This window comes from Gracilinanus agilis, chromosome 2 (genome assembly GCF_016433145.1).
Source record: "Gracilinanus agilis isolate LMUSP501 chromosome 2, AgileGrace, whole genome shotgun sequence".
Lineage (NCBI taxonomy): Eukaryota > Metazoa > Chordata > Mammalia > Didelphimorphia > Didelphidae > Gracilinanus > Gracilinanus agilis.
In genome coordinates this window covers 673,255,233-673,277,135 of record NC_058131.1, presented here as the reverse complement: position 1 = coordinate 673,277,135, position 21,903 = coordinate 673,255,233, and the positions used below count along the sequence as shown (strand labels likewise).

Genomic DNA, 21,903 nt, shown 5'->3' with positions numbered 1-21,903 from the left:
GGGAAGAAGAGAGAGAGAGAGAGAGAGAGAGAGAGAGAGAGAGAGAGAGAGAGAGAGAGAGAGAAGGAGAGAGGAGAGAGGAGAGGGGAGAGGGGAGAGGGAGATGGGAAGAGAGAAGAGAGAGAGATGAGAGATAAGAAAGAGAGAGATTGAAGAGAGGAAAGAGAGAGGGGGGAGAGATATATGAATATAGGAAAAGGGAAGAAGGAGAGTATAAAGACATAAGGAGAGAGGATATTTTAAATGCGAGAAGTGAATAGTGATGGTATTAAGAGAAGAGAGTTATAAAGTAGGAGTAAAAGCCATAAGAAGAGGGCAAAGAAACATGAAGATTTTAATATAGGATGTGAGGGAGAAGATGAGTGTACAAAGGTAAAAAAATAAGTATTGTAAGGAGAAATGGGATAAGAAGATTGAGTACATGAAGGAGGATGTTAGAGGAATAGGCTATAAGAATATAAAAGGAGAAGCATATAAGTTAGAAAATTCTCGAGTCATGTTACCTGCTGACTGTAGGTGAGGACATGTATAAATGGATTTTTGAGAAATAGAAGAAGTATTGAGAGATATCAAAGCAAAGAAGCACAAGGTCATTAAGGAGATGCATACTGGCTGGACCAATATAGCAATGATATTGTTGACAAGAGTGTGGAAAGTGAACTGAGCAAACCGTGTGTGTTCAGGAAGGGAGGAGAAGAGACTCATTGATAAATCTACAGATTCAAAGAGTGCTTCAGAAACTATGGAGAAAAGAGACTGTCATAGACATTGAAGAGTGTCTTGATGTCTGTGGAAAGAACTAAAAACATGAACTTTAAGCTCTCAATTCTCTTCAAAAAATCTGTTCACTAGATAAGTGGATCACATTGTGGATCACTGAGGCAAGTTAAAGATCATGAAATCTCAGCATTGTGAGGGACCCCAGTGGCCATTGAATCCAGACCAAACCTGACTAAGAATCTGCTCTCTTAACATACTCAGTGAAGACCCATCTAGCCTTTGCCTGGAAATCTCCAATGAGGGTAAACCCATATGGCCCCCAAGCAAGACTCATTCTATTGGGGGATAACAGCTTCTCCTTCTACCGAGCCTAAATAAGCTTCTTTACATCTTCTCATTGCTCTTAGTTTTCTCATTTGGGGCCATGCAGGATTTGTCTCATCCCTTTTCCACATTATGTAACCCATCAAATATTTTAATTCAGCTATTATATCCTATACACTCACACACTCACTCTCTCTCTCTCTCTCTCTCTCTCTCTCTCTCTCACACACACACACACACACACACACACACACACACACACACACACACACTCCAAAACTCCCAAATCTTCTCTCCAGGCTAAACATCCTGAAGAAACAATCCTTACATGGCATTAAAACAAAACCCTTCAATCATTCTAGTTAACCTGTTTCAAATGCATTCCAAGTTCTCACTGTATGTCCTAAAATTTCCAGGATTGAACATGATACTACAGAAATTGCCTATGTAATTCTCCTGCATTCTGTCCTAGTAAGTTAGGACCACTAAAAGTAGACATCAGAATAAGGCCCATTTCTGGGCTTTGTAGGCATTTTCAAATTAGATTTGATCAGTTTTCTTCTACCCATTTCACTTCCTACATTTGGTAGCAAAGGCCTCTTCATATGAGTAGCTTCTGTGGCAAGTCATCATCTATACTAGGGAGCAGAAGAGGAGAAAACTTTCAAGTAAGATGTGTCCAAATGAGATTTATTAAAGAATATTCTATACATCTAACCAAGACTTCAAAAAGACTAAAGATAGGAGGTAGCTGGGTTGCTCAGTGGATTGAGAACCAGGCCTAGAGATGGGAGGTATTGAGTTCAAATCTGCCCCCAAAACTACCTCGCTGTGTGACCTTCAGCAAATCACTTAACCCCCATTGCCTAGCCCTTACCACTCTTCTGCCTTGGAAAAGAAACAAACAAAGAAAGAAACAAAGAGAAAGAGAGAGAAAGGAAGGAAGAAAGAAACAAAGAGAGAGAGAGAAAGGAAGGAAGGAAGGGAGGGAGAATGGAAGAGAAGAGAAGAGAAGAGAAGAGAAGAGAAGAGAAGAGAAGAGAAGAGAAGAGAAGAGAAGAGAAGAGAAGAGAAAGGGTGGTATACTATTTCAAATCTATGTCCACACTTACTATTGGAATAGCAACTTTCCCCCAAAAAGAATGCCTTTTTTACAGAAAAATTCGATCTCTCACGTTTTTAGGATACCCCCTCAGTTTTCAGGAGTGGTTGGTGGGGGAAAGTGGGGTTTTCTGTTGTCTCCACTACCAGATTTATGACTTGGGTTTGGGGGATTTTTTTTAGCATTATAACTGGTTAAGAGGCTCAAAGAGTAAAATGGAAGTATAGGGTAGGAGGGGAGAATCTCTTAAATCTCATGGCTGCCTTTAGGCCATCTTGGAGATATGAGCCTGCTCCTCATGGCTTTAGCTGAGTTTCTGGGTCTCCCCTGCACAATTAGCCAGAAGCTCATAGAAAGAACAAAAGGACCAAAGTTTGTCCATAGGCTGAGTTTCTACCTTAACTCTTAACTCTTCTGAACAAATCTCCAGATACTCAGTTTCTAAGGCATGCCACTAGAGTGAACATATGAGGGTTCACTCAAAGCCTCTTGGTCAGTTTTGCCAGTATCAGGAGTGTCCCCCAGCTGTGAGATGGGTCAACAGATTGCTCAGGGCTTCAAAAGACCCTAACACACCTGGCCAGACTACTTGTGGAATATTTGTGGTCTGGTACCAAATATTAGAAGGACTTTGAAAATTGTTCTAGATAGGATTCTAGCTAGAGCTGAAGGGGAACTCAGAGATGCTCCCATCTAGATCCTTTTGTTTTACAGAAGATGGAACTTGGAGGGATAAGTGACTTATCCAGTATTACATGGAGAGTGGAACAATTGGGTTTTGAACTCAAAAGGACACTTCTGACTCCAGACCCCATACTCTTCCCAGTGTGATCATCACTCTGGGATCTTTTTGAGGCCTCTAGACTTGCAGGGCAGACATATTTGACCTGGTATAGCAAGTTAAGTCATCATCTCTTCTAGGAATGTTTGATTCAGAATCAAGGAAATAGAGTTAGGTTTGAGGTGCTTCCTCTAGAAAAATTCAAGAAAGAGAATGGAAAAGGCTTAGATCAAATCTCAAGAAGTTCCACCACCTAAAACCTGGAAACCAGAGTTCCCTTTTGCCCTTCGGGGAGACTTGCAGCCCCAGGCCAAAGATGGGCAAGACAGTTGCAGCTGGGGCCAGTTCTGGTAGGGAAGGGAATAGCCACCAGGCCTCAGGAACCCTTAAAAAGCTGGGACTTGATTTGGAGTCTTTCCCTCTCTGTAGACAATGCTGGGAAAGTCGAAATGCTTTTGGCAAGAAGATGTATCAAAGAGAACTGAGACAACAATTCCAATTTGGCCTCTCAAATTGGCAGACATAGTGAGTGTCAGGGGAAAAGTACCTGATAGAAATTATCTTTGGGGGTCTCACAATATGGGTCCACACAAGTTGCAAAAATTCCACCTTCCCACATTCCTAAATGAGGGAGCCCATGCGGGCTCCTCTTGGCTAATGGGAAAATTCCCTTCTCTTCCTATTAACTGTGGACTTCCCCTTGGGATAGCCCTGATTGGCACACCAGAGCTTCCCTTCCACCTCACATGTCACTGCTAACCTTGTTTTAACCTTTAGTGCGTTTTTCCTCTCCTCCTCTGAACCTATTTTATTTTTCATTTTTTTGTCAGCGGAAGAAAATTATACTTCAGCCAGGATTGTCCGTCACTGAAATAAGCACTTACAAACACAATTATAAGGACCCAAATGAGAGAATTAGTTTTTGCTAGTAATAGCAACACTCCTAAGCATTTTCTAAGATGCTTGATAAATCACGACCTCATCACCAGCCAATCTAAATGGCCTCGTTCTCACGACATGCCACCCACTTCTGTGGGGACATTTGGCAGGAGCTGATTGACCGCCATTGTCTTTCTAGAGTCACGGAATATGCCATTAAGGGATGGTTGATGGGGAAGAGCTGAATAGGCAGATATATTCAGGGCCCCAAATGGGGAAGAGAGAATTCTGGGGTCAGTGACTACAATTGTGACTCGAGTTTTAGTGCCTTGATTCTCATCATGCCACTAGGTGGTACTTCCTGTGAGCTGACACCATTTGAAGATCTTCATCTGAATGAATGTTTTCCCAAAGAAAACACTGTACTTGACTACACTTGATAAAAAGAAATCAGAAGCTGAACCTCAATGATTGCAGATTTTAAGCTGGAAGGGACCTTCAAGGTAATAGAAGGGACCTTTCAAAGTAATACATCTCCAAGGGTGACGAAGTGACTTGTCTGACATTCCAAAGTAGTAAATGCCAAAGAGATGGCATTCGAACCCAGGTCCTCCGACTCCAAATCAAGCATGATTTCCCATAATATGATGCTATAATTAGGGAGCCGAGCCAGATTAAAGTCTGCCTTTCTTACTGGTTTTCCTACTTTATCTGAGGGGAGCTGTTCCCCCTCACTCCTCTACCAGCCTGATTCATGGAGAAAAGATCACGAATCACTGAAATCCACAGTTGTTTGAAGCCATTCAAGCATTTGGGGAACTTGAAGGTTTCACGAGAGTCAGACAGGCTAGTAATGCCTAAAGCAACAGACCTTTATTAGAGTTGATGTGTTTTAACTCACACAAGAGTTACCCAGGAGACAAGGGCAGAGGGGAACAGGGATAAGGGAAAAGGATGACATGGGGGTCTCGGTAGCCGTGGAAGGGTTGAGTTGCTGAGCCTCGAATGAAAGGATCTTTAGGGGAAACGAGGAAATGTAGGGCCAGGGGGAAACTGGACAAAGATGTCGAGAGGTGCCATCTGCAGACTCAATACTCCCAGCTTCTTCCATGTTCTCGCTTCTTCTCCTTGGTCCTCCATGTAGGACGACTGAGTCCTCCCCAACCCCAAGGTATCCTGATGCTGCAGTCAAAGTTCTTGGGCTTTATAGGGGTTGTGGGACTCAGGGATATCTGGTTGGTTTCCTATATCTGGTATCCTAGACAGGGAGAAGTTGGGGCTCTAGTTATAAAAGCAAGGGGCATAATTGTTTCCAGAAAAGGGCAGAGCAGAAGGAACAGAGGAGTGTTAGACAAAAAGAAGTCAAGGATCCAGAGTAGATCTAGAGTAAGCCAGCTTGCCACAAGCGCTCCCAGGGGCTTTGGGAACTATCGTAATAGCTAATGCAAAATCCTCTTTTAGCCACTGGTTTCTGCCCCCTTGAACAGCACCAGACCTTTCGCTGGAGCTGTGACAAGGAGAATATACTGGTGTATGTGTGCTGTCCCCAATCTGCCTTTGGAGCAAAAAGCCTGGGATCATTTTAGAGATGAGGAAGCCGAGGCAGAAAAAATTTTAAAGTAAACATCAGGGTCCCACAGCTAGGAAGTATCTGAGGCGGGATTGAAACCCAGCTCTTCCTGGCTCAATAAGTAAACATTTATTAAGCACCTACTATGTGCCCAGCACTGAGTTGGGTTCTGGAGGTATAAAAAGAAGCAAAAGGCAGTCCTTATTTGCCTTCAAGAAACTCACAGTCTAATGAATTCTAAGGATTCCAGCAATCCATTTATCCATAGGACCACCTGATCCAATAACATGGAGACCAGCTAAAAAAAGTCTGGAGCAATCTGAGTGGACCTCATTGGGAAACAGGTAGATGAGAGGGGCCATCCTGGGAGAAATGAAGGGATTTGGGGGACGTTTCTGTAAAGCCACTTAGCTCTGGAGCAGAGTAGGATGAATTATGGACCTGCCCCAAGGAGGCTAGGTCACGCCATGGGCACGGAGCCCAGGGGCCCTATTCCTTTCTCCAGTTTGAAAAAAAAGACAAATAAGGTTGATTCATACACAGAAGTTATAAGCTGGATAGATACCCCAGCACCCTTGAGAAGAAGCCATCCCTTTCCCTCCACAGAGACACTGGGACCACTTCAAGATAAAAATTATTTTTATTTCTTATTTTATTATATTTATTTATATATTATATATTATTATTTATTTTATTATACTATTAATTTTACTATTAATAGTAATAATAATAGTACCTAGCATTTTTATAGTGCTTTAAGGTTTGCAAAGCACTTTACAAAGATTATCTTTTTTTGTCCTCAAGACAACCCCAGATAGATTCTCTCATTTTCTCCATTTTACAGATATGGAAACTGAGGCACATAGGTTACCTGAATTGCCCTGGATGGCATAGCTAGTAATTGTCTGAGACCCGATTTGAACCTAGGTCTTCTTGCCTGTGAGTCCAGCACTCTATCCACTCGATTCAGCATCAAGATGTTAATTTGAAATCTATTAGCTGTTGTAAGTGATGACTCGGCAGGCCCCAGAGCCTCCGGCCAAATAGAGGAGGCCCCTGATGACTGGGAGGCCGTCCGAGCAAACCTGTTCGTGCTGCTGGCCAGGAGAACCCCTCACATCAGCAGCTTAGCAGCTGACACTTGCATCCGGTCTGAGTCGTCCCCACGGGGAGATGCTCTAATTAATAGAACACACTGATGGATCGTGGCAGAGAAACAGGAAATACAGTGTGGCTCATCATAAGAAAACAGGGCTTATTGCCAGGCTGGCAGGCAGGCTGGGATCCTTCTGGTCCCAGGGCAGAATGCTTGGGCAGGTGTTCCTTCCCCCGAGATAAAGCTGACTTTACCAAAGAAGAACCCTGGGCAGGTCGGGCTCTGCCACCCAGAGCTCCTCGAGCATCTCTGTCTACCAGTCACTCACTGAACAGCTTTGATCAGACCTGAGAGAGCCTGAAAAGAGACCAGAGGTCAGTTGGTAACAGGGTGGCCGGATTCTTCCTTGCCTGGTGCCAAGAGAGTGGTCAAAGTCTTCAGGAATTCAGACCACCACTACTTTCTTTTCTTTTCTTTTTTAACTCTCATTTTCCATCTTAGAATCAATACTGTGTATTGGATCCAAAGCAGAAGAACAGTAAGGGCTAGGCAATGGGGCTTCAGTGACTTGCCCAGGGTCACACAGCTAGGAAGTATCTAAAACCAGATCTGCACCCAGGTCCTTCCATCTCTAAGCTTGACTGAGCCACCCAGCTGCCTCCTCAGACCACCACTATATTCTCTCAGAGAATTAAAAAATAGATGCTACATACACTCACTGTGCTTCTCCTCCTACTTCTCTACCCACTCCTCATTTCTGACCCTTGCTTGCTCCTTATTGGTCTGCCTGTGGTCTCTCTTCTTTCCCTCTTCTCTCCTCATTCCACCATGTCCATCTCATTCATTCCCATGCCTTCATGCCTCAAAGAACCATAGATCTAGAACTTTAAAGGTGCCTCAGAGGCCATCTAGTCCAATTGTACCTCCATTTTACATTTCAGGAAACTGAGGCTCAGAGAGATTAAGTGATTGCCCAATGTCACAGGTAGTGCCACAGACAGGGTTTGAGCTCAGATCTTTTGAGTCCTCAGCCAGTATTCATTCCATTGGATTGTACTTCCTCCATCTCTAGTTCCATATTTGTAGTTCTAGACCTGACTTCTCTTCTGAACTCTAAACCCACATTTTCTAGGTGGTATCATGGATAGAGCGAGGAAGGTCTGACTTGAGATCTTGCTTTTGACGCTAGTGGTACGGCAGCTGGGTAGTACCACAGTGCAAAGAGAGCCCAGCCTGGAATCAAGAAGACTCGTCCTGTTGAGTTCCAATCAGGCCTCAGACGCTTGCTAGCTTGGTGACCCTGGGCAAGTCACTTAACAATGTTTGCCTCAGTTTTCTCATCTGTCAAATGATCTAGAGAAGAAAATGGTCAACCACTCCAGGATATTTGCCTTAAAAACCCTAAATAGAATCATGAAGAATCAGATGTGACTGAAACAACTGAACAAAAAAACAACAGATGTGGCCCTAGTGAATGACTGATTTAACCTCTCAGTTTCGGTTTCCTTCATCTGTGAAATGGGAATAACAGCACCTACCTCACAGGTTTGTTGTGTCAAATGACATTTACTAGACAGATAGAAAATAGACGGATGGAGAGCTAGATGTGCGTGTGTTTTTGTTGTCCAGTCATTTCAGTCATGTCCAACTCTTCAAGGCCCCACTTGGGATTTTCTTGGCAGAGACACTGAAGGGGTTTGCCATTTCCTTCTCCGGCTCATTTTACAAATGAGGAAATGGAGGCAAACAGGGTTAAATGACTTGCCCAAGGTCATACAGCTACTACATGTCTGAGGCCAGATTTGAACTTCAAAAAATGAGTCTTCCTGACTTCATGCCGGGCTCTCTATTTTGCCACCTGGCTGCTCCATCATGTATGTATTTATAGATACGTTTATATGTATATAAAGCACTCTGGAAATCTTAAATTGCTATAAATGTTAGTAACATTATTATTATTATTATTATTATTATTATTATTATTATTATTATTATTATTCAGGACAGCTCTATGTGGGTGCTCCAAGGCCACTTTTGTCTCCCCTCCCATGGCATCAGCACTCACCCTCAGTCCCACGTTTATTACTGTGGAGTCATGGCTGACCCTTCCCTCTCCCTCATCTCTCACATCCAAAGAGTCACCACATCCTGGCGATTCCATCTCTGCAGAGTTCCCGGGCCAGCATCCTCCTAACAACGCAGTGCCATGGGAATACCATTGAGCTTAGGGGCTTATCGAGTGAATCCACCTTCTGCCCTCCCACCATTCTCTCTTGTCTTCATTTCCTCCCAGGCTTCTTCTGGACCTTTCCCCCTCCCTGGTGGACCCCCAAAGCTACGCCGAGGTTTTTTCGGCTTATTACGATTCCATTTTTCTCCCTTTGAAATAAAATTCTTTCCCCTTCCACGGCCACCACCTCGGATATACATATTTCATATGGTCATTATACACATGACATTAGAGCTCTTATAAATCTCCTGTGGCTAATGTCAGAGACCTGGGAAACTCTTGACATTCTCAGGGATGTAAGTGGATATCTGGGTCCCTGTCTGTCACACAGCATGTCCCAAAGAAGAAAAACTAGGGTCCACAACAGCCCATCTCCTCCCTCCATGCTTTTGCTCAGACTCTCACTCGCAGCTGAAATGCCCTTATATCCCCATTCTGCCACTTCCTACCTTTGTGATCTTGGAAAAATCACTTCAGCCTTTCTGGACCTCAGTTTCTTTATCTGAAAAAATATGCTGATTGGACTAGGTGACCTCTACATCTCTTCTAGCTTTCGATCTATGGCTTGGTAGAAGTATTGGCTCCCTCTGGATCCCAAGAGAGTTTGGATAGTTCAAACCCGTATTCTCTGGCTGAAAGCATGCCCAGGCTGAGAGTAGGAGACCTCAGTTCATGGTCTGGCTCCCCTGGTCATTTGCTGTTGATCCCACAATTAGCCTATAGTCTTTGGGTTAATCACAGGACCTGCCTGGATCTCCATTTCTTCATCTATTAAATAGGGAGAATAATACCCATCTCTTCAACCTCTTCCTGCATCTGCTTGGGCTTATGGAAAGGATAAAGTGGGAAATGCTGCGCCCAAGTTAAAGATACCATTAAAATGGAGTATGGCTGATGATCCTTCTCAAGAGAAGCAGGTGGCAGGTCTTCCCCCACCCTCTCTGTAGAGCCAATTTTCAAATGCTAATTACAGGAGTCAGAGCAGAATTTGAAGATATTGGGTCCAGGGCATTGGCATGGGTCCAAGTTTAAAAGAAAAAGTCATTATGTATTTCCAGACTTGGAACAGAGGGGAGAAGAAATAGGATGCTCAGCAGAAGATTCTCCCACTTCCTTTACAAAAAGCCTCTGGACTACAAAGATTGGGAGTTCACTGGGCAAATGACGCCTGGCAGCAGGAGCTCTCCTCTGTTCTAACTTCTGTTTCACGGTACCTGGCAGTAATTAACTCTTATTTTCATTCTTTTTAAGGCAACAGACAATGATGCAGGCACCTATGGAGATGTCTACTACTTCCTCAGCGATGATTCTGACAGGTGAGATTCGCCAGATGTAGCATCCCAAGAACATTTCAGGGGAGCTTTCCACTGATGGGGGTAGGGGTAGGGGTTTCCCAGGGATTAAAGTAATCGTCTGACAGAAGGCTTCTGCTTCCCTTTCTCTACCCCATCCAGCCCAGTTAATGAAATAACCTTGATTAAATCACTTAAACTCTCCAGGGCCTCATTGTTATTGTTGTTGTTTGTGTTTCAATCATGGCTGACAGAATTTTCACACCAAGTCAGATCTAAACAACTGGAAAAATATTCATTGTTCATGGCTAGGTTGAGCTAATATAATAAAAATGACAATTCCACCTAAACTATTTCACTTGTTCAGGGCCATACACGGTCAAAATACCAAAAAATTATTGTATAGAACTAAAAAAAATAATAACAAAATTCATCTGTAAATCATGTCTGACTCTTTGTGATCCTATTTTGGGGTATTTGGGACAGAGATACCGAAGTGATTTGCCATTTCCTTCTCCAGTTTATTTTACAAATGGGCAAACAGGGTAAAGTGACTTTCCCAGGATCACACAGCTAATAAGTGTCTGAGGCCAAATTTGAACTCCTAAAGATAAATCTTCCTGATTCTAAAGCCAGAGTGCATTCCACTATGCCATCTAACTGCCCCACCCTGAGTAAGGTTAGACGTTAAATACCATCATATCTTTAAGAGTGCTTTGACTCTATCAGAAGAAAGGTTCTTTACTAGTAACCTCTCAGTTATCCACTCATGGATTATATATTTAGCATGATTAGGAGGGGTAAAATCCCAGACTAGATTCTCCCAAATACACAGCAAAATCAACTGCACAGATACCCAACAATAGTTCACCCATAAAGGACCTAGGGGGCTTAGTGAGGTGCACATTCATTCTGAGTCAACAGAATGACAAGATGGCAGAGTAGCTAATGGGATCTTACACTGAAGTAAAAGAAGTACAGTTTCCAGAATGAAGTGCCCGTCTTGGCTCTACTTGGCCATACCACATCTGGATGGTTGAAAACAACACACTTTAGGAAGGTCTTCAGGATGAGAGTCTAGTATGGACAGAGAAAAGTGACTAGAATGAAGAGTTGACATGAAACCATTCCATGTGATGAAGAAACTAGGACTGGTTTGTCTGGAGAAGAGAAATCTAAAAGAAGAAACAAATTATTTCAAGTGTTTGAAGAGACTTCTTGTTGTTCAGTCGTTTCAGTCATGTCTGACTTCATGACCCAATTTTGGGGTTTTCTTGGCAAAGATACTAGAAGCGTTTACCATTTCCTTCTCCAGCTCATTTTACTGATAAGGAAACTGTGGCCAACAGGGTTAAATGATTCACCCAAGGTCCTACAGCTAGTAAGTGTCTAAGGCCAGATTTGAACTCAGGAAGAGGAGTCTTCCTGCCTTCATGCATCTACTATGCCATCTAACTACCCATGTTTGAAGGAGTCACATCGAAAATAAATTAATTTTCCCCCTACTTTCCCCATTAGGCAAGGAAGGTTTAGAAAGAGAAATTCGGGTTCAGTATTTTTTTAATTTCCTAATAATATATGTAAAGTGAAATACAGATAATTTGGAGGCACTTTGCCAGTTTTTAGTTATCTTGTGCCAGAATACACTTCCTTTGTTAAGTATTATTATTGAGTGTAGACTATAAGGTTCTCATACTCATTGGACTTTTTGCTTTATAATGAAAAAGAAAGTTGATTGATTGGTTGGCTAGTTGGTTGATTGATTGAGTATTGTGACAGGAGAGCTCTTCAAACTGAATTTATGCAAGAGTTATAGAATAGAATTTGAAATGTTCTTTTCCATGTTACCCAACTATGCAAGATTGGGATGGACAGTGGGCAGTGAAAAATAGTAATAGGAACAAGATCCTCATAGTTTGAAATCTTGTATTTCTCACCAGTTAGCACAAGTTAAACATCAACTACAAAACCCATAGTTTCAGCATTAGTCAAGTATGAACTGCAGATTGGTCAGTTTCCTATTCTGTGTACTGGATCTGTAATGTTCTATAATGGGCATCCACTCTATGCCTAATCTGTTTTATTAATTACTCATATCGTTCTTTGTTTACTCTAGTTCAGAACTGAAGGTATAATTAATTACCTATAGTGGTCCTCCAGAGTACCACATCAACCTGCCACCCCCAATACAATATTATCATTCCAAAAGGGCAGCAAGACCTCTCCCACATTGACAAATGATAACAAGGTGGACAATGGGGAATGTGGAACCTGCATACTAGGGGACTCTGGCATTCCAGAATAATCCCCCAAACTTGTACGTGTCAAACCCTAAAACACACCTCCACCTGAATTTGGCCATGCTCATTTTCCAGGGTTTGGGGGAGAGATGAAGATTTATCTGGAATGGGAGATCACTAGCCCCCAGACCCTAATAAATATGCCTACCCCAATCTACAGAGAGCAAAAGTTGCTACTCTACAGTGGAAGCTGCTATTCTATAGCAGAAGCTGCTACTCTATATTTGGAGCTGCTACTCCATACCTGGAGAGCAGCTATTTGATCAGCTTCAGAGAGGCTACTCTACTAGCCTCTGGGCTTGTCCATGAGCCTTAAGGCTGAGAGGTGGAGTCAAGATGGGAGCTTAGAAACAGTGGAAATTGAGTCCTCTGTGAAAATCCTTCCACACTAATCAAAAACAAAGCACTTTGAGGGGGCACACAAAACCAAATACAACAACAGGACAGAGCTGGGGGACCCTCCAGCTCCATTCAACTTAAAAGGTACACAGAGAAGAATGAATTCTCAGATTTAAGGAAAAGAAAGAAGGAAGGTCCCAGGATCTTTCCCCTACCTACTGTGCTTAGACTCAGGCAGTTGATGGGATCTCCAGCCCAGAGGGAGTGCCTTGCTACCACAGCTACTAAAGGCTCAGGGCTTTGACCACAGCCTGCAGGGAGGCAGCTGGAGGAGAGGGGCAGAGAAGAGGATAAACTGGTCACAGCCTTCAGCCACCACTCCTCCATCTTGAGCCTCTGCCTCTGGAGGTTTTGGCCTCAGGGCCCATTTAGCTCTGCAGATCAGCTCAACTGGCTTAATCGGGTTTATCAATAGTGCAGATAAGAAGCCTTCAGAGGACAGGGAAGCTCAATCTCCAATACCCCTCCCCAACCTACCACACTGAGACCCTCAGTAAGAATCTGGCTGACTGGGATCCCAGGGTGAAGGTTGCAACTGCAACAGAGTACCTTGGTACCACCACAGGAAGCTCAGGGCTCTTACTGGGTAGCTGGCAGGGAGGTGGCTGGCAGAAAGGAAGAGAGAAGGAGGATGGAGCCTCCACAGCTACAGCTTCTGCTGGCAGCTGGGGAAGATCTGGCCACAGGGCTCATTAATACAACAGGTCAGCTTCATCAACCTAATCCAGTTAATCAGCAGAGCAGAGAAGAAGCCCCTTCAGGACAGAAAAGCCCAAACTCACAGATCCAGCAAATAAATAGAGGAGCAAGAATACAGCCAATGATGAGGGAGTGGGGAAGAAGTAAAAAATATGAGTACCTTGCTGGCACAGCTATGCCAAGCTCAGGATGCTGACTACAGTTGGCAGAGAGGCAGCTGGAGGGGAATCATGGAGAGAGCAGCCTAGTTGCAGCCAAAACTCTCTATCTTGCTGTCCCCTTGAGGTTTTGGCCTCAGGGCATATCCAGCTCCAGGGATAGGTTCTTCCCCAGCTTAATCTTATCAATAGGAAAGATAAGAAGCCTTCAGAGGGCAGGGAAGCTCAATCTCCAACACCCCTCCCCCACTGACTTCACTAAGAACCTTGCTGACTAAGCTCCCAGGGTAAAGGCTGCAACCACTACAGGATACCTCGACAACAGGGCAGGAAGCCCAGCTCCCTTTAACCTTCACCTTCATCTTCTGCTGACAGCTGGAGAAGATCTGACCTCAGTGCTCATTAATATTCCATCAGCCTAATCTAGTCAATCAGCAAAGCAGAGAAGAAGCCCCTTCAGGACAAACCCACAGATCCAGCAAATAAACAGAGGAGCAAGATTACAACCAATGAAAGAGGGTAAAGAAGGAAAAAATATAAGTAAACAACAGAAAAAGAAAAAAAGAAATTACAACTGACATCCTCTATCCAGGTAATGAGCAAAGAGCAAATAGAACAGAGGATCAAGAAACACCAAGCAAAATATGCAAAAATTCCAGCAAATTGGACACAGGCTTTGGAAGAACTCAAAACACAATTCAAAAAACAATTGAGAGGCTGAGACAATTGGAAAAAGAACTTAAAAAACAAAATGAGTCATCTAGAAACAGAGGCACATGAACTAAAACAAGAAAATAGTGTCTTGAAGCCAGAATTGACCAGCTTGAAAATGAGGCAAAGAATGTGAAATATGACCTACAAAGAAAATCAGACCAGAAGGAGAGTGGTGACCAAAAAGCCAGGGATGAAATTCAGTCTTTAAAAATTATAATCCAACAATTAGAAGTAAATGACTTCACAAGGCAGCAAGAGTCTATAAAACAAAATCAAAAGAATGAAAAAATTGAGGAAGATTTGAAACACCTCATTGACAAAACTACAGACCTGGAAAATAGATCCAGGAGAGACAATTTAAGAATTATTAAACTACCAGAAGATCATGACAAAAGAAAAAGCCTGGACATCATTCTCTAGGAAATTATCCAAGAAAACTGCCCCAACATTCTCTAACAATAGGGAAAAGTGGAGATTGAAAGAATCCACAGATCACCTCCTGTATTAAATCCCCAATTGACAATACGCAAGAATGTTATAGCCAGGTTCAAGAACTTCCAGACCAAGGAAAAGACACTACAAGCTGCTAAAAAAGAAACCATTCAGATATCGTGGAGCCCCAGTTAGGATAACACAGAACCTGGCTGCATCCACATGGAAGGACTAGAAGGTATGAAATATGATATTCCAGAAAGCAAGGGAACTGCATCAACAACCAAGAATCAACTACCCAGCAAAACTGACTATATTTTTGCAGGGGAAAGTATGATCATTTAATAAAATAGAAGACTTTCAAGCATTCGAAAGGAAAGACCAAATTTAAACAGAAAATTTGATGCCCAAACACAGAACTCAAGAGAATCACCAAAAGGTAATTAATAAAGGAGAGAAAAATATACTAGGAGTAAAAAAGAGGATAATACTAAGAGAAATGGGAAAAAAGATAAAATGGGGCAAATGTACATTTCATAAAACCATAAGGCTACCTGATTAAACCCCCCAAATATTCCACTAGCTAGTAGACCATTATCCCACCATAAACCTCTTCTTTAAATAAATGTCTTTTCTTACTTCTAGATTTGATGGAGTTTGAGTCTCCCATTCTTGGGGAGAGACCTTGTTACAAACTTGGGTTCTCCCATAATACCGCCAAGTGGAATTATGCTTTTTTTAGGTTTTTCTACTCCTTCCCTATTGTCCTGGCTGAAAGCTATCCTGCTTTCCAACTTGAGACATCCCCAACAAGGAAACTGCCCTCTATAGCCCAGACATCAGCACAAATGCCAACTGATAACTCACTGAAGGTCCAATGAGACCCACTCCCAAGGGAGAAAACTTAAAAGAAAGGGATGGAAGGTCTATTTCAACTTCCTGCCTGTTTCAATGGCAAGACTGAAGAGCTACTGAACTACATACTCCAGCTTCTCACATACTTTACTCTAGAGGAAGATCATTATCTTTCCTAGCTCATTGCCTTATGTACTGTCTCCCAAATGGAAGTGCTGATCCAGAAAGGTTCAGGAACCTGCCTACAAACACGAGGTAATGAAAAAGAATCTAGGAGTCCTGGGATACCCTGGAAAGGTTGAAACTCATCTCTTCCTAATTCAATCAGTAAAGATTTATTAAGCAGAAGGGACTTTCTTCACAAGATCATATTGGTTCTCCTACAAAAGACAAGATTAGGCTCTTTGGTCTGCTGTTGACTAGGTGATGATAATGCGGGCTGGAAAAAAACTCCCTTCTTCCTGCCTTACGAATAAAAAAAGAATATTGACTTCAGATTTCATCCTCTTTTTTTAAAAAAGTTAAACTGCCTTGGTTGGAGGTGATGGGTGGAGGGGAAGCTTCTTGGCTTGTATCCTTATTTTCATGGCTGCCTTAACTCTGGGGTTTTCCCCCCATTTTTCTGCTGGGCACAGGTTCTCTCTGGACAAGGACACAGGCCTTATCACATTGATCGGCAAACTAGACTATGAGCTGATCCAACGCTTCACCCTGACTGTAATTGCCCGAGATGGGGGCGGCGAAGAGACAACAGGGAGGGTCCGAATCAATGTGCTGGATGTCAATGACAACGTCCCCACTTTCCAGAAGGATGCCTATGTGGGGGCTTTAAGAGAGAATGAGCCTTCAGTGACCCAGCTGGTGCGGCTCCGGGTAAGAAGATAAGCGTCCCCTACCCTCATTGGGAAGAAGGGGGCAAGGTGGAGCATGGAAAAGCACCCCCAAGGGATCATGTGGTTGTGGTCTCTGAGGCTCTGCTTTTGCTTACTCTATCTCAGTGGTTCCCAAACTTTTTTGGCCTACGCCCCCTTTCCAGAAAAAAATATTACTTAGGACCCCCTGGAAATTATGAAACTATTGAACTCAGAATAGAATGTAATGCAAAAAAAAAGTGTGGCCATCACCGCCTCCCTGGATCGCTACAGCACCCACCAGGGGGCAGTAGCGCCCACTTTGGGAATCACTATTCTATCTTCTTCCTCATTTTTACCTCCGACACCCACTAAAACTAAGGGAGAGAGTCAGAGTTCTTAACCTTCTTAGAGTCACAAACCCGAAGACCCTTTGGCAGTCTAGTGAAGAATAAAGACTCCTTCTCAGAATTATGTTTTTATCATTGGTCAGTCGTTTCAGTCCTGTCCAACTCTTTGTGATACCATTTAGAGTTTTCTTAGCAAAGATACTCCAGGGGTTTGCCATTTTCTTCTCCAGCTCACTTTACAGATGGGGAAACTGAGCAACTCATAATAAAAATAAGAAAAAAATAAAAATAAGAGAAATTCATAAGAGTGGACCCTTTGCCACTCCCTTCAGAATCTGGTTAGCATCAAAGTTTCTTAGATCTGTTTTAGGGACCTTTCAGGGCATCTAGACAAACAGAGTTAAGTGACCAGCCCAGGGTCACACTACTAGTAAGTGTCTAAAGCCACATTTGCACTCATAAAGTTGTCTTCCTGACTCCAAGCCCAGCACTTTATCCACTGAGCCACCTAGCTCCCCTCATGTTTTTAAATGCATGAAATAAATTGCATGGGCTAACAAATGAAATTAATTATATTGAAGTATGGTCTCAAATCTCTTTTTTTAAGCTATAGATTCCTGGTTAAGAACCCAAACAGACCTCAAACTTAAGCTGTTTCAACAACAAGTAATAAAATCATAACTCAAGGTAGAAAGGACCTCAGAAGTCATCCAATATCTCAGACACTTCCTAGCTGGGTGACCCTGACCAAGTCACTTAACCCCCATTGTCTAGCCTCTCCTGCTCTTCTGCCTTGGAACCAATACTTAGTATTAATTCTAAGATAGGAAGTAAGGGTTTAAAAAAGCGTCATCCAATCTAACATATTGATTAGGAAACTGAGAGAGGAAAGGAATTACCCAGGGTCACATTATAAGTGTATAAGTGTCCATTATGGAATCCATAGGATCCCAGAAGCATGACTTTAGAGATGGAAGGGATCCAACTCCTACTTTGTTACAGATAAGGATACTAAGGCCAAGAGAAGATTCCTTTGGAATCTTATGTATCTCATTTTATGCATTTAGCTTATATATTTAAAGGCATTATTCTGATTAGAACTCAAACATTTTTTAAAGGTTAAACATCATTACGTGTAATTGGGAAAAAATAAAATATTATTTTTAAATTTTTATTTAAAAAATTAAAAACATTATTCTGAGAAGAAGTCCATATGCTTCACCACCAAAAAGATTGGCAACTCCTGACCTAGTAAGAGGATAATAGACTTAAAACTGAAAGAGATAAACCCCAGAAGCCATCTAGTCCAACCCCCTCATTTTACAAATGAGAAAATCAACATTGGTAGAGGTTAAGTGACTTATCTAAGATGATGCAAGCAATAAGATTTAGAGATAGGATTTGAACCCAGATTCTCTGACTTCAGTGTTCCTTTCACCATTCCACACTGCCTCCAACCTCCTCATTTTATAAATAGAAAACTGAGTCAGAGAGGCTAAACAATTCCTCTCTAATCCCATAGCCAGTGTGTGAATATGAATATGAGCTAAGATTAGAACTCAGGGCCTCTAAAGGCTCAGCCAGAGGATGGTAGGTGTAGCCAGGAGACAGAGACTTCTTCTCCCCCATCTGCCTCTACAGTGGGCTCCTCTTCTTGGGGGTGTCTGATTCTGGGCTTTGACCCCCAGGGCTCTTAAATTGTTCCCTTGACCATCTGCCCCTCCATGAGGCAAGAGGCTTAGACATATTCATTCAAGCTCTCATTTCTGTAAGTGTTCTGGGTGAGAAACTTGGAGGGGAAAGTGAGGAAGAGAAGAGGAGGAGGAAGAGGAGGAGGAGGAGAAGGAGAAGGAGATGGAGGTGGAGAAGGAGGAGGAGGAGGAAGACGAGGAGAAGGAGGAGGAGGAAGAGGAGGAGGAGGAAGTGGAGGAGGAGGAGGAGGTGGAGGAGGAGGAGGAGGTGGAGGTGGAGGAGGAGGTGGAGGACTTAGAAGCTGCAGCCCATCTGTTCACCTAAATGCCACCACGACTCCTTAATGGGGCTGCCTCATGGCAGCAGGGTCTGGCACTTCTCCCCACTTCCCCTCCTTTCCCGGACCCCTCCTGCCATCATTCGGAAAAACTCTGAGGGCTCGATCAGACCCCATTATGTTCAGAGTGATGGGGGCTTCCCTGAAGGCTCTCTCTGGAGTCGATGACAGGACAGGAAGGAGGCTAATGAATTCAGTGAAGTCAGAAGACAGGCTGAATCGGGGAGGGAGAGGGAGTGAGTGGCACGCGATCCACTCCGTATGCCAGGGGCGTCTCCACTCAGAAACTTGCTCTGAGCTTGGACTGATGTCCGGGAACGAAGCGCGCTGGCTGGCTCCTGCCTGGGGGCGCAAGTGTCGCGGGCCATCAGATTTGAGAGATGAAACAAGGGAACGGACAGTCTATCAAGAATGAGGATGTCTACCTCGAAGGGAATGAACAAGAAGATCCCTTTTGGGGACTCCCTCGTCGTCACTCCTGAAGAAAGACTCTGCTAGTCCCAGAAGGGGTGCCCTTGACTTTGAGGGGTCCCACAGTGTCCTCTCTGCCTCTCCCCAGGCCACTGATGAAGACTCTCCCCCCAACAACCTGATCACCTACAGCATCGTGAATGCCTCTCTGTTTGGAAGCTACTTCGATATCAGTGTCTATGAAGGCTACGCAGGTAAGTGTGGACCTTGGATGGGGAAAGGAAGCAAAGCTTGGGATCTCTGGCTCCTCCATCCACAACCCAGAGAAGGGCAAATGGTCCTAAAACACCACCCCAGAGGGGCTCAAATGGAGCAGGCTTGGTACCTGGGTTACAGTTGAGCAAGCTTTTCCTTGGGTATTGACTCCTCTTGTGTTAGGATATTTTATCTCCCTCTTAGATTGTCTTTCTTTTGTCAGATTTGGCTCTTCTGATTCTTTTTTATTGTTATTTTAGATATTTATATTCTTTTATATATAATATTTATGTTATATATTTTTAAACTCTGCCTAGAATCAATATTGTGTGTTGGTTCCAAGGCGGAAGAGGAGTAAGGGCTAAGCAATGAGAGTAAATGACTTGCCCAGGGTCACACTGCTAGAAGGGTCTGAGATCAGATTTGAGCCCAGGACCTGGCTCTCTGTCCACTGAGTCACGTAGCTGCCCCCTATCTTTCATTATTCTTAAGTACATCCTTTGGGATCCTCTAGGCAAAATTGAGAAGGAAGTGAAGTTTGTTCTCAACCCAAACACCCCTACCCTCTCAGACAACCAGTAACGTCAAGATGCTCCCCTCTAGAGTCCTCACAAGCCCTAGCCAAGCTCTGTGGCTCAGATCCCTTCCTTAAGCACACCCCACCCACCCAAAACATGTACCTGCCATGTTTATTTCAGAGCTATCTGTGATAGATCACAGCCCCGTGGCCTTATTTTCAAAGATGAAGCAATTAATGAGAGACGTAAAGAGATTCACGCAGTTAAGTGACAGATAAATCTAGAACTCAAGTTGTCCTCCTCCAAGCTAATGGTCTTCCTCTTATAGGATAGCCACCTCCCTATTGGGAAAATGGCTAATTCCCACAAAGAAATAATAATACCATAAATAATAAAGAAATAATAGAAAGTATGTGATCAATTAGGAATTAAATGTTATGGAAGTTCTGAGAAAGGAGAAAGCAATAAGGGCTTCGGTCATGTCAAGTGGACCAACATTTTATATTCTTTCACTCTCTTTTTTTTTAAACCCTTACTTTCCATCTTAGAATTAATACTGTGTATTGGTTCCAAGGCAAAAGAGTGGTAAGGGCCAGGCAATGGGGGTTAAGTGACTTGCCCAGGGTCACACAGCTAGAAGTGTCAGAGGCCAGATTTGAAGGTAGGACCACCCATCTCCAGGCCTGACTCTCAATCTATTGAGCTACCCAGCTGCCCCCTTTCATTATGTTTCGTGAGGTTATTTGAATGTTCTCCTCATCCTGGCTGTTCAGAATGCTTTGACTGACCAGAAAAGCGGAAAGAAAAAAATGTCCAGTAGAGCTGTGCTAAGATAGAGTGGGCTGCCTTGTGAACAAGTAGGTTTCTCTTCAAGTGAGATCTTTAAGTGAAGACTGGAAGACCACCAGTTGGGGAGGGATATTCTAGAGAGGATTCTTTTGGCCAGAGAGTTTATTTGTACTAGATAGCCCCAATTTTGAGGTTCATTCTTGGTCCTAGATTCTGCCTCTTTCTCCCATGATTCCTGTCATTTCAGTGATCAGTGTCAACCGTCCCCTGGATTACGAGCAGATCCCCAATGGTATGATATACCTGACTGTCATGGCCAAGGATGCTGGCAACCCTCCTCTCAACAGCACCGTCCCGGTCACCATAGAGGTGTTTGTAAGTACTCGGCGCACCATCTGGTCTCTCAGTCACACAGCAGTCAACAAGTCTTTATTTATTTGTTTGTTTCATTGATTGATTAAAAATTATCAAGTTGATTAAAAATTTTATTTATTAATTTATTTATTGGCTCAACGCCAACTCAGACTTGAGCTCACCCCTGGGTACCCTCACTTTCTTCCACTCTTTCCCACTGTATCCTTTGCTTTAACCATTTCCATCAGTAAGCACCCCATCCTCAGAATGAAGGGGCCACCCTCTCAGCTGTTATGGACTACATATGCCTAAATCTAATGGCATGAAATGGGATTTATTTGAACCTTTGTTCCTCTGTCTCTTCCCTCCCACTCTCCCTCCTCTTCTATCCCCCTTTCCCCCCAGTTCCCTCCTTTTCCCTTCTCTAAAGAGCTAAAGGTGCCTGAAACCAAACTGCAGAGAGGCTGACATGAATATCAAGCATGTATTAGCACTCCCCGTGTCTGAAATTATCAGTCACTGAATCAATCTCCGTGCCTTGTTTATTTGCCCATCATCCCAGTTGATTCAGGGTTGTGTTGCCTCAAATTGTTGGACTGGAGGCCATCCTTTGCCTCTTCCCTCCTGAGACCTCTGGTCTTATCAAGGCTGGTGGCCATCGGAGAGGGTGTGTAGATGTATGGTGATGGAAGAGTTAGCGCCTTAATGAGGCTCCAGCAAGATTAGATCAGATTGTCAGCTTTGCTGATGGGTTGTGATTGGAAGCAAATAGTGGAAAATCTCAGCCCCTGGAGC

At 43.4% G+C, this 21,903-nt stretch overlaps 1 protein-coding gene across 1 annotated transcript in view; it reads left to right on the top strand.

The window, feature by feature from the left end:
* The window catches only part of CDH23 (cadherin related 23), a 357,372-nt gene that overhangs the window by 127,910 nt on the left and 207,559 nt on the right, over positions 1–21,903 (top strand). Inside the window, exons 6-9 of the mRNA XM_044660245.1 lie at positions 9,954–10,018; positions 16,187–16,424; positions 19,341–19,446; positions 21,002–21,133. Of these exons, the coding sequence (XP_044516180.1) occupies positions 9,954–10,018; positions 16,187–16,424; positions 19,341–19,446; positions 21,002–21,133 (541 nt within the window). The remainder of the gene's footprint in view (positions 1–9,953; positions 10,019–16,186; positions 16,425–19,340; positions 19,447–21,001; positions 21,134–21,903) is intronic.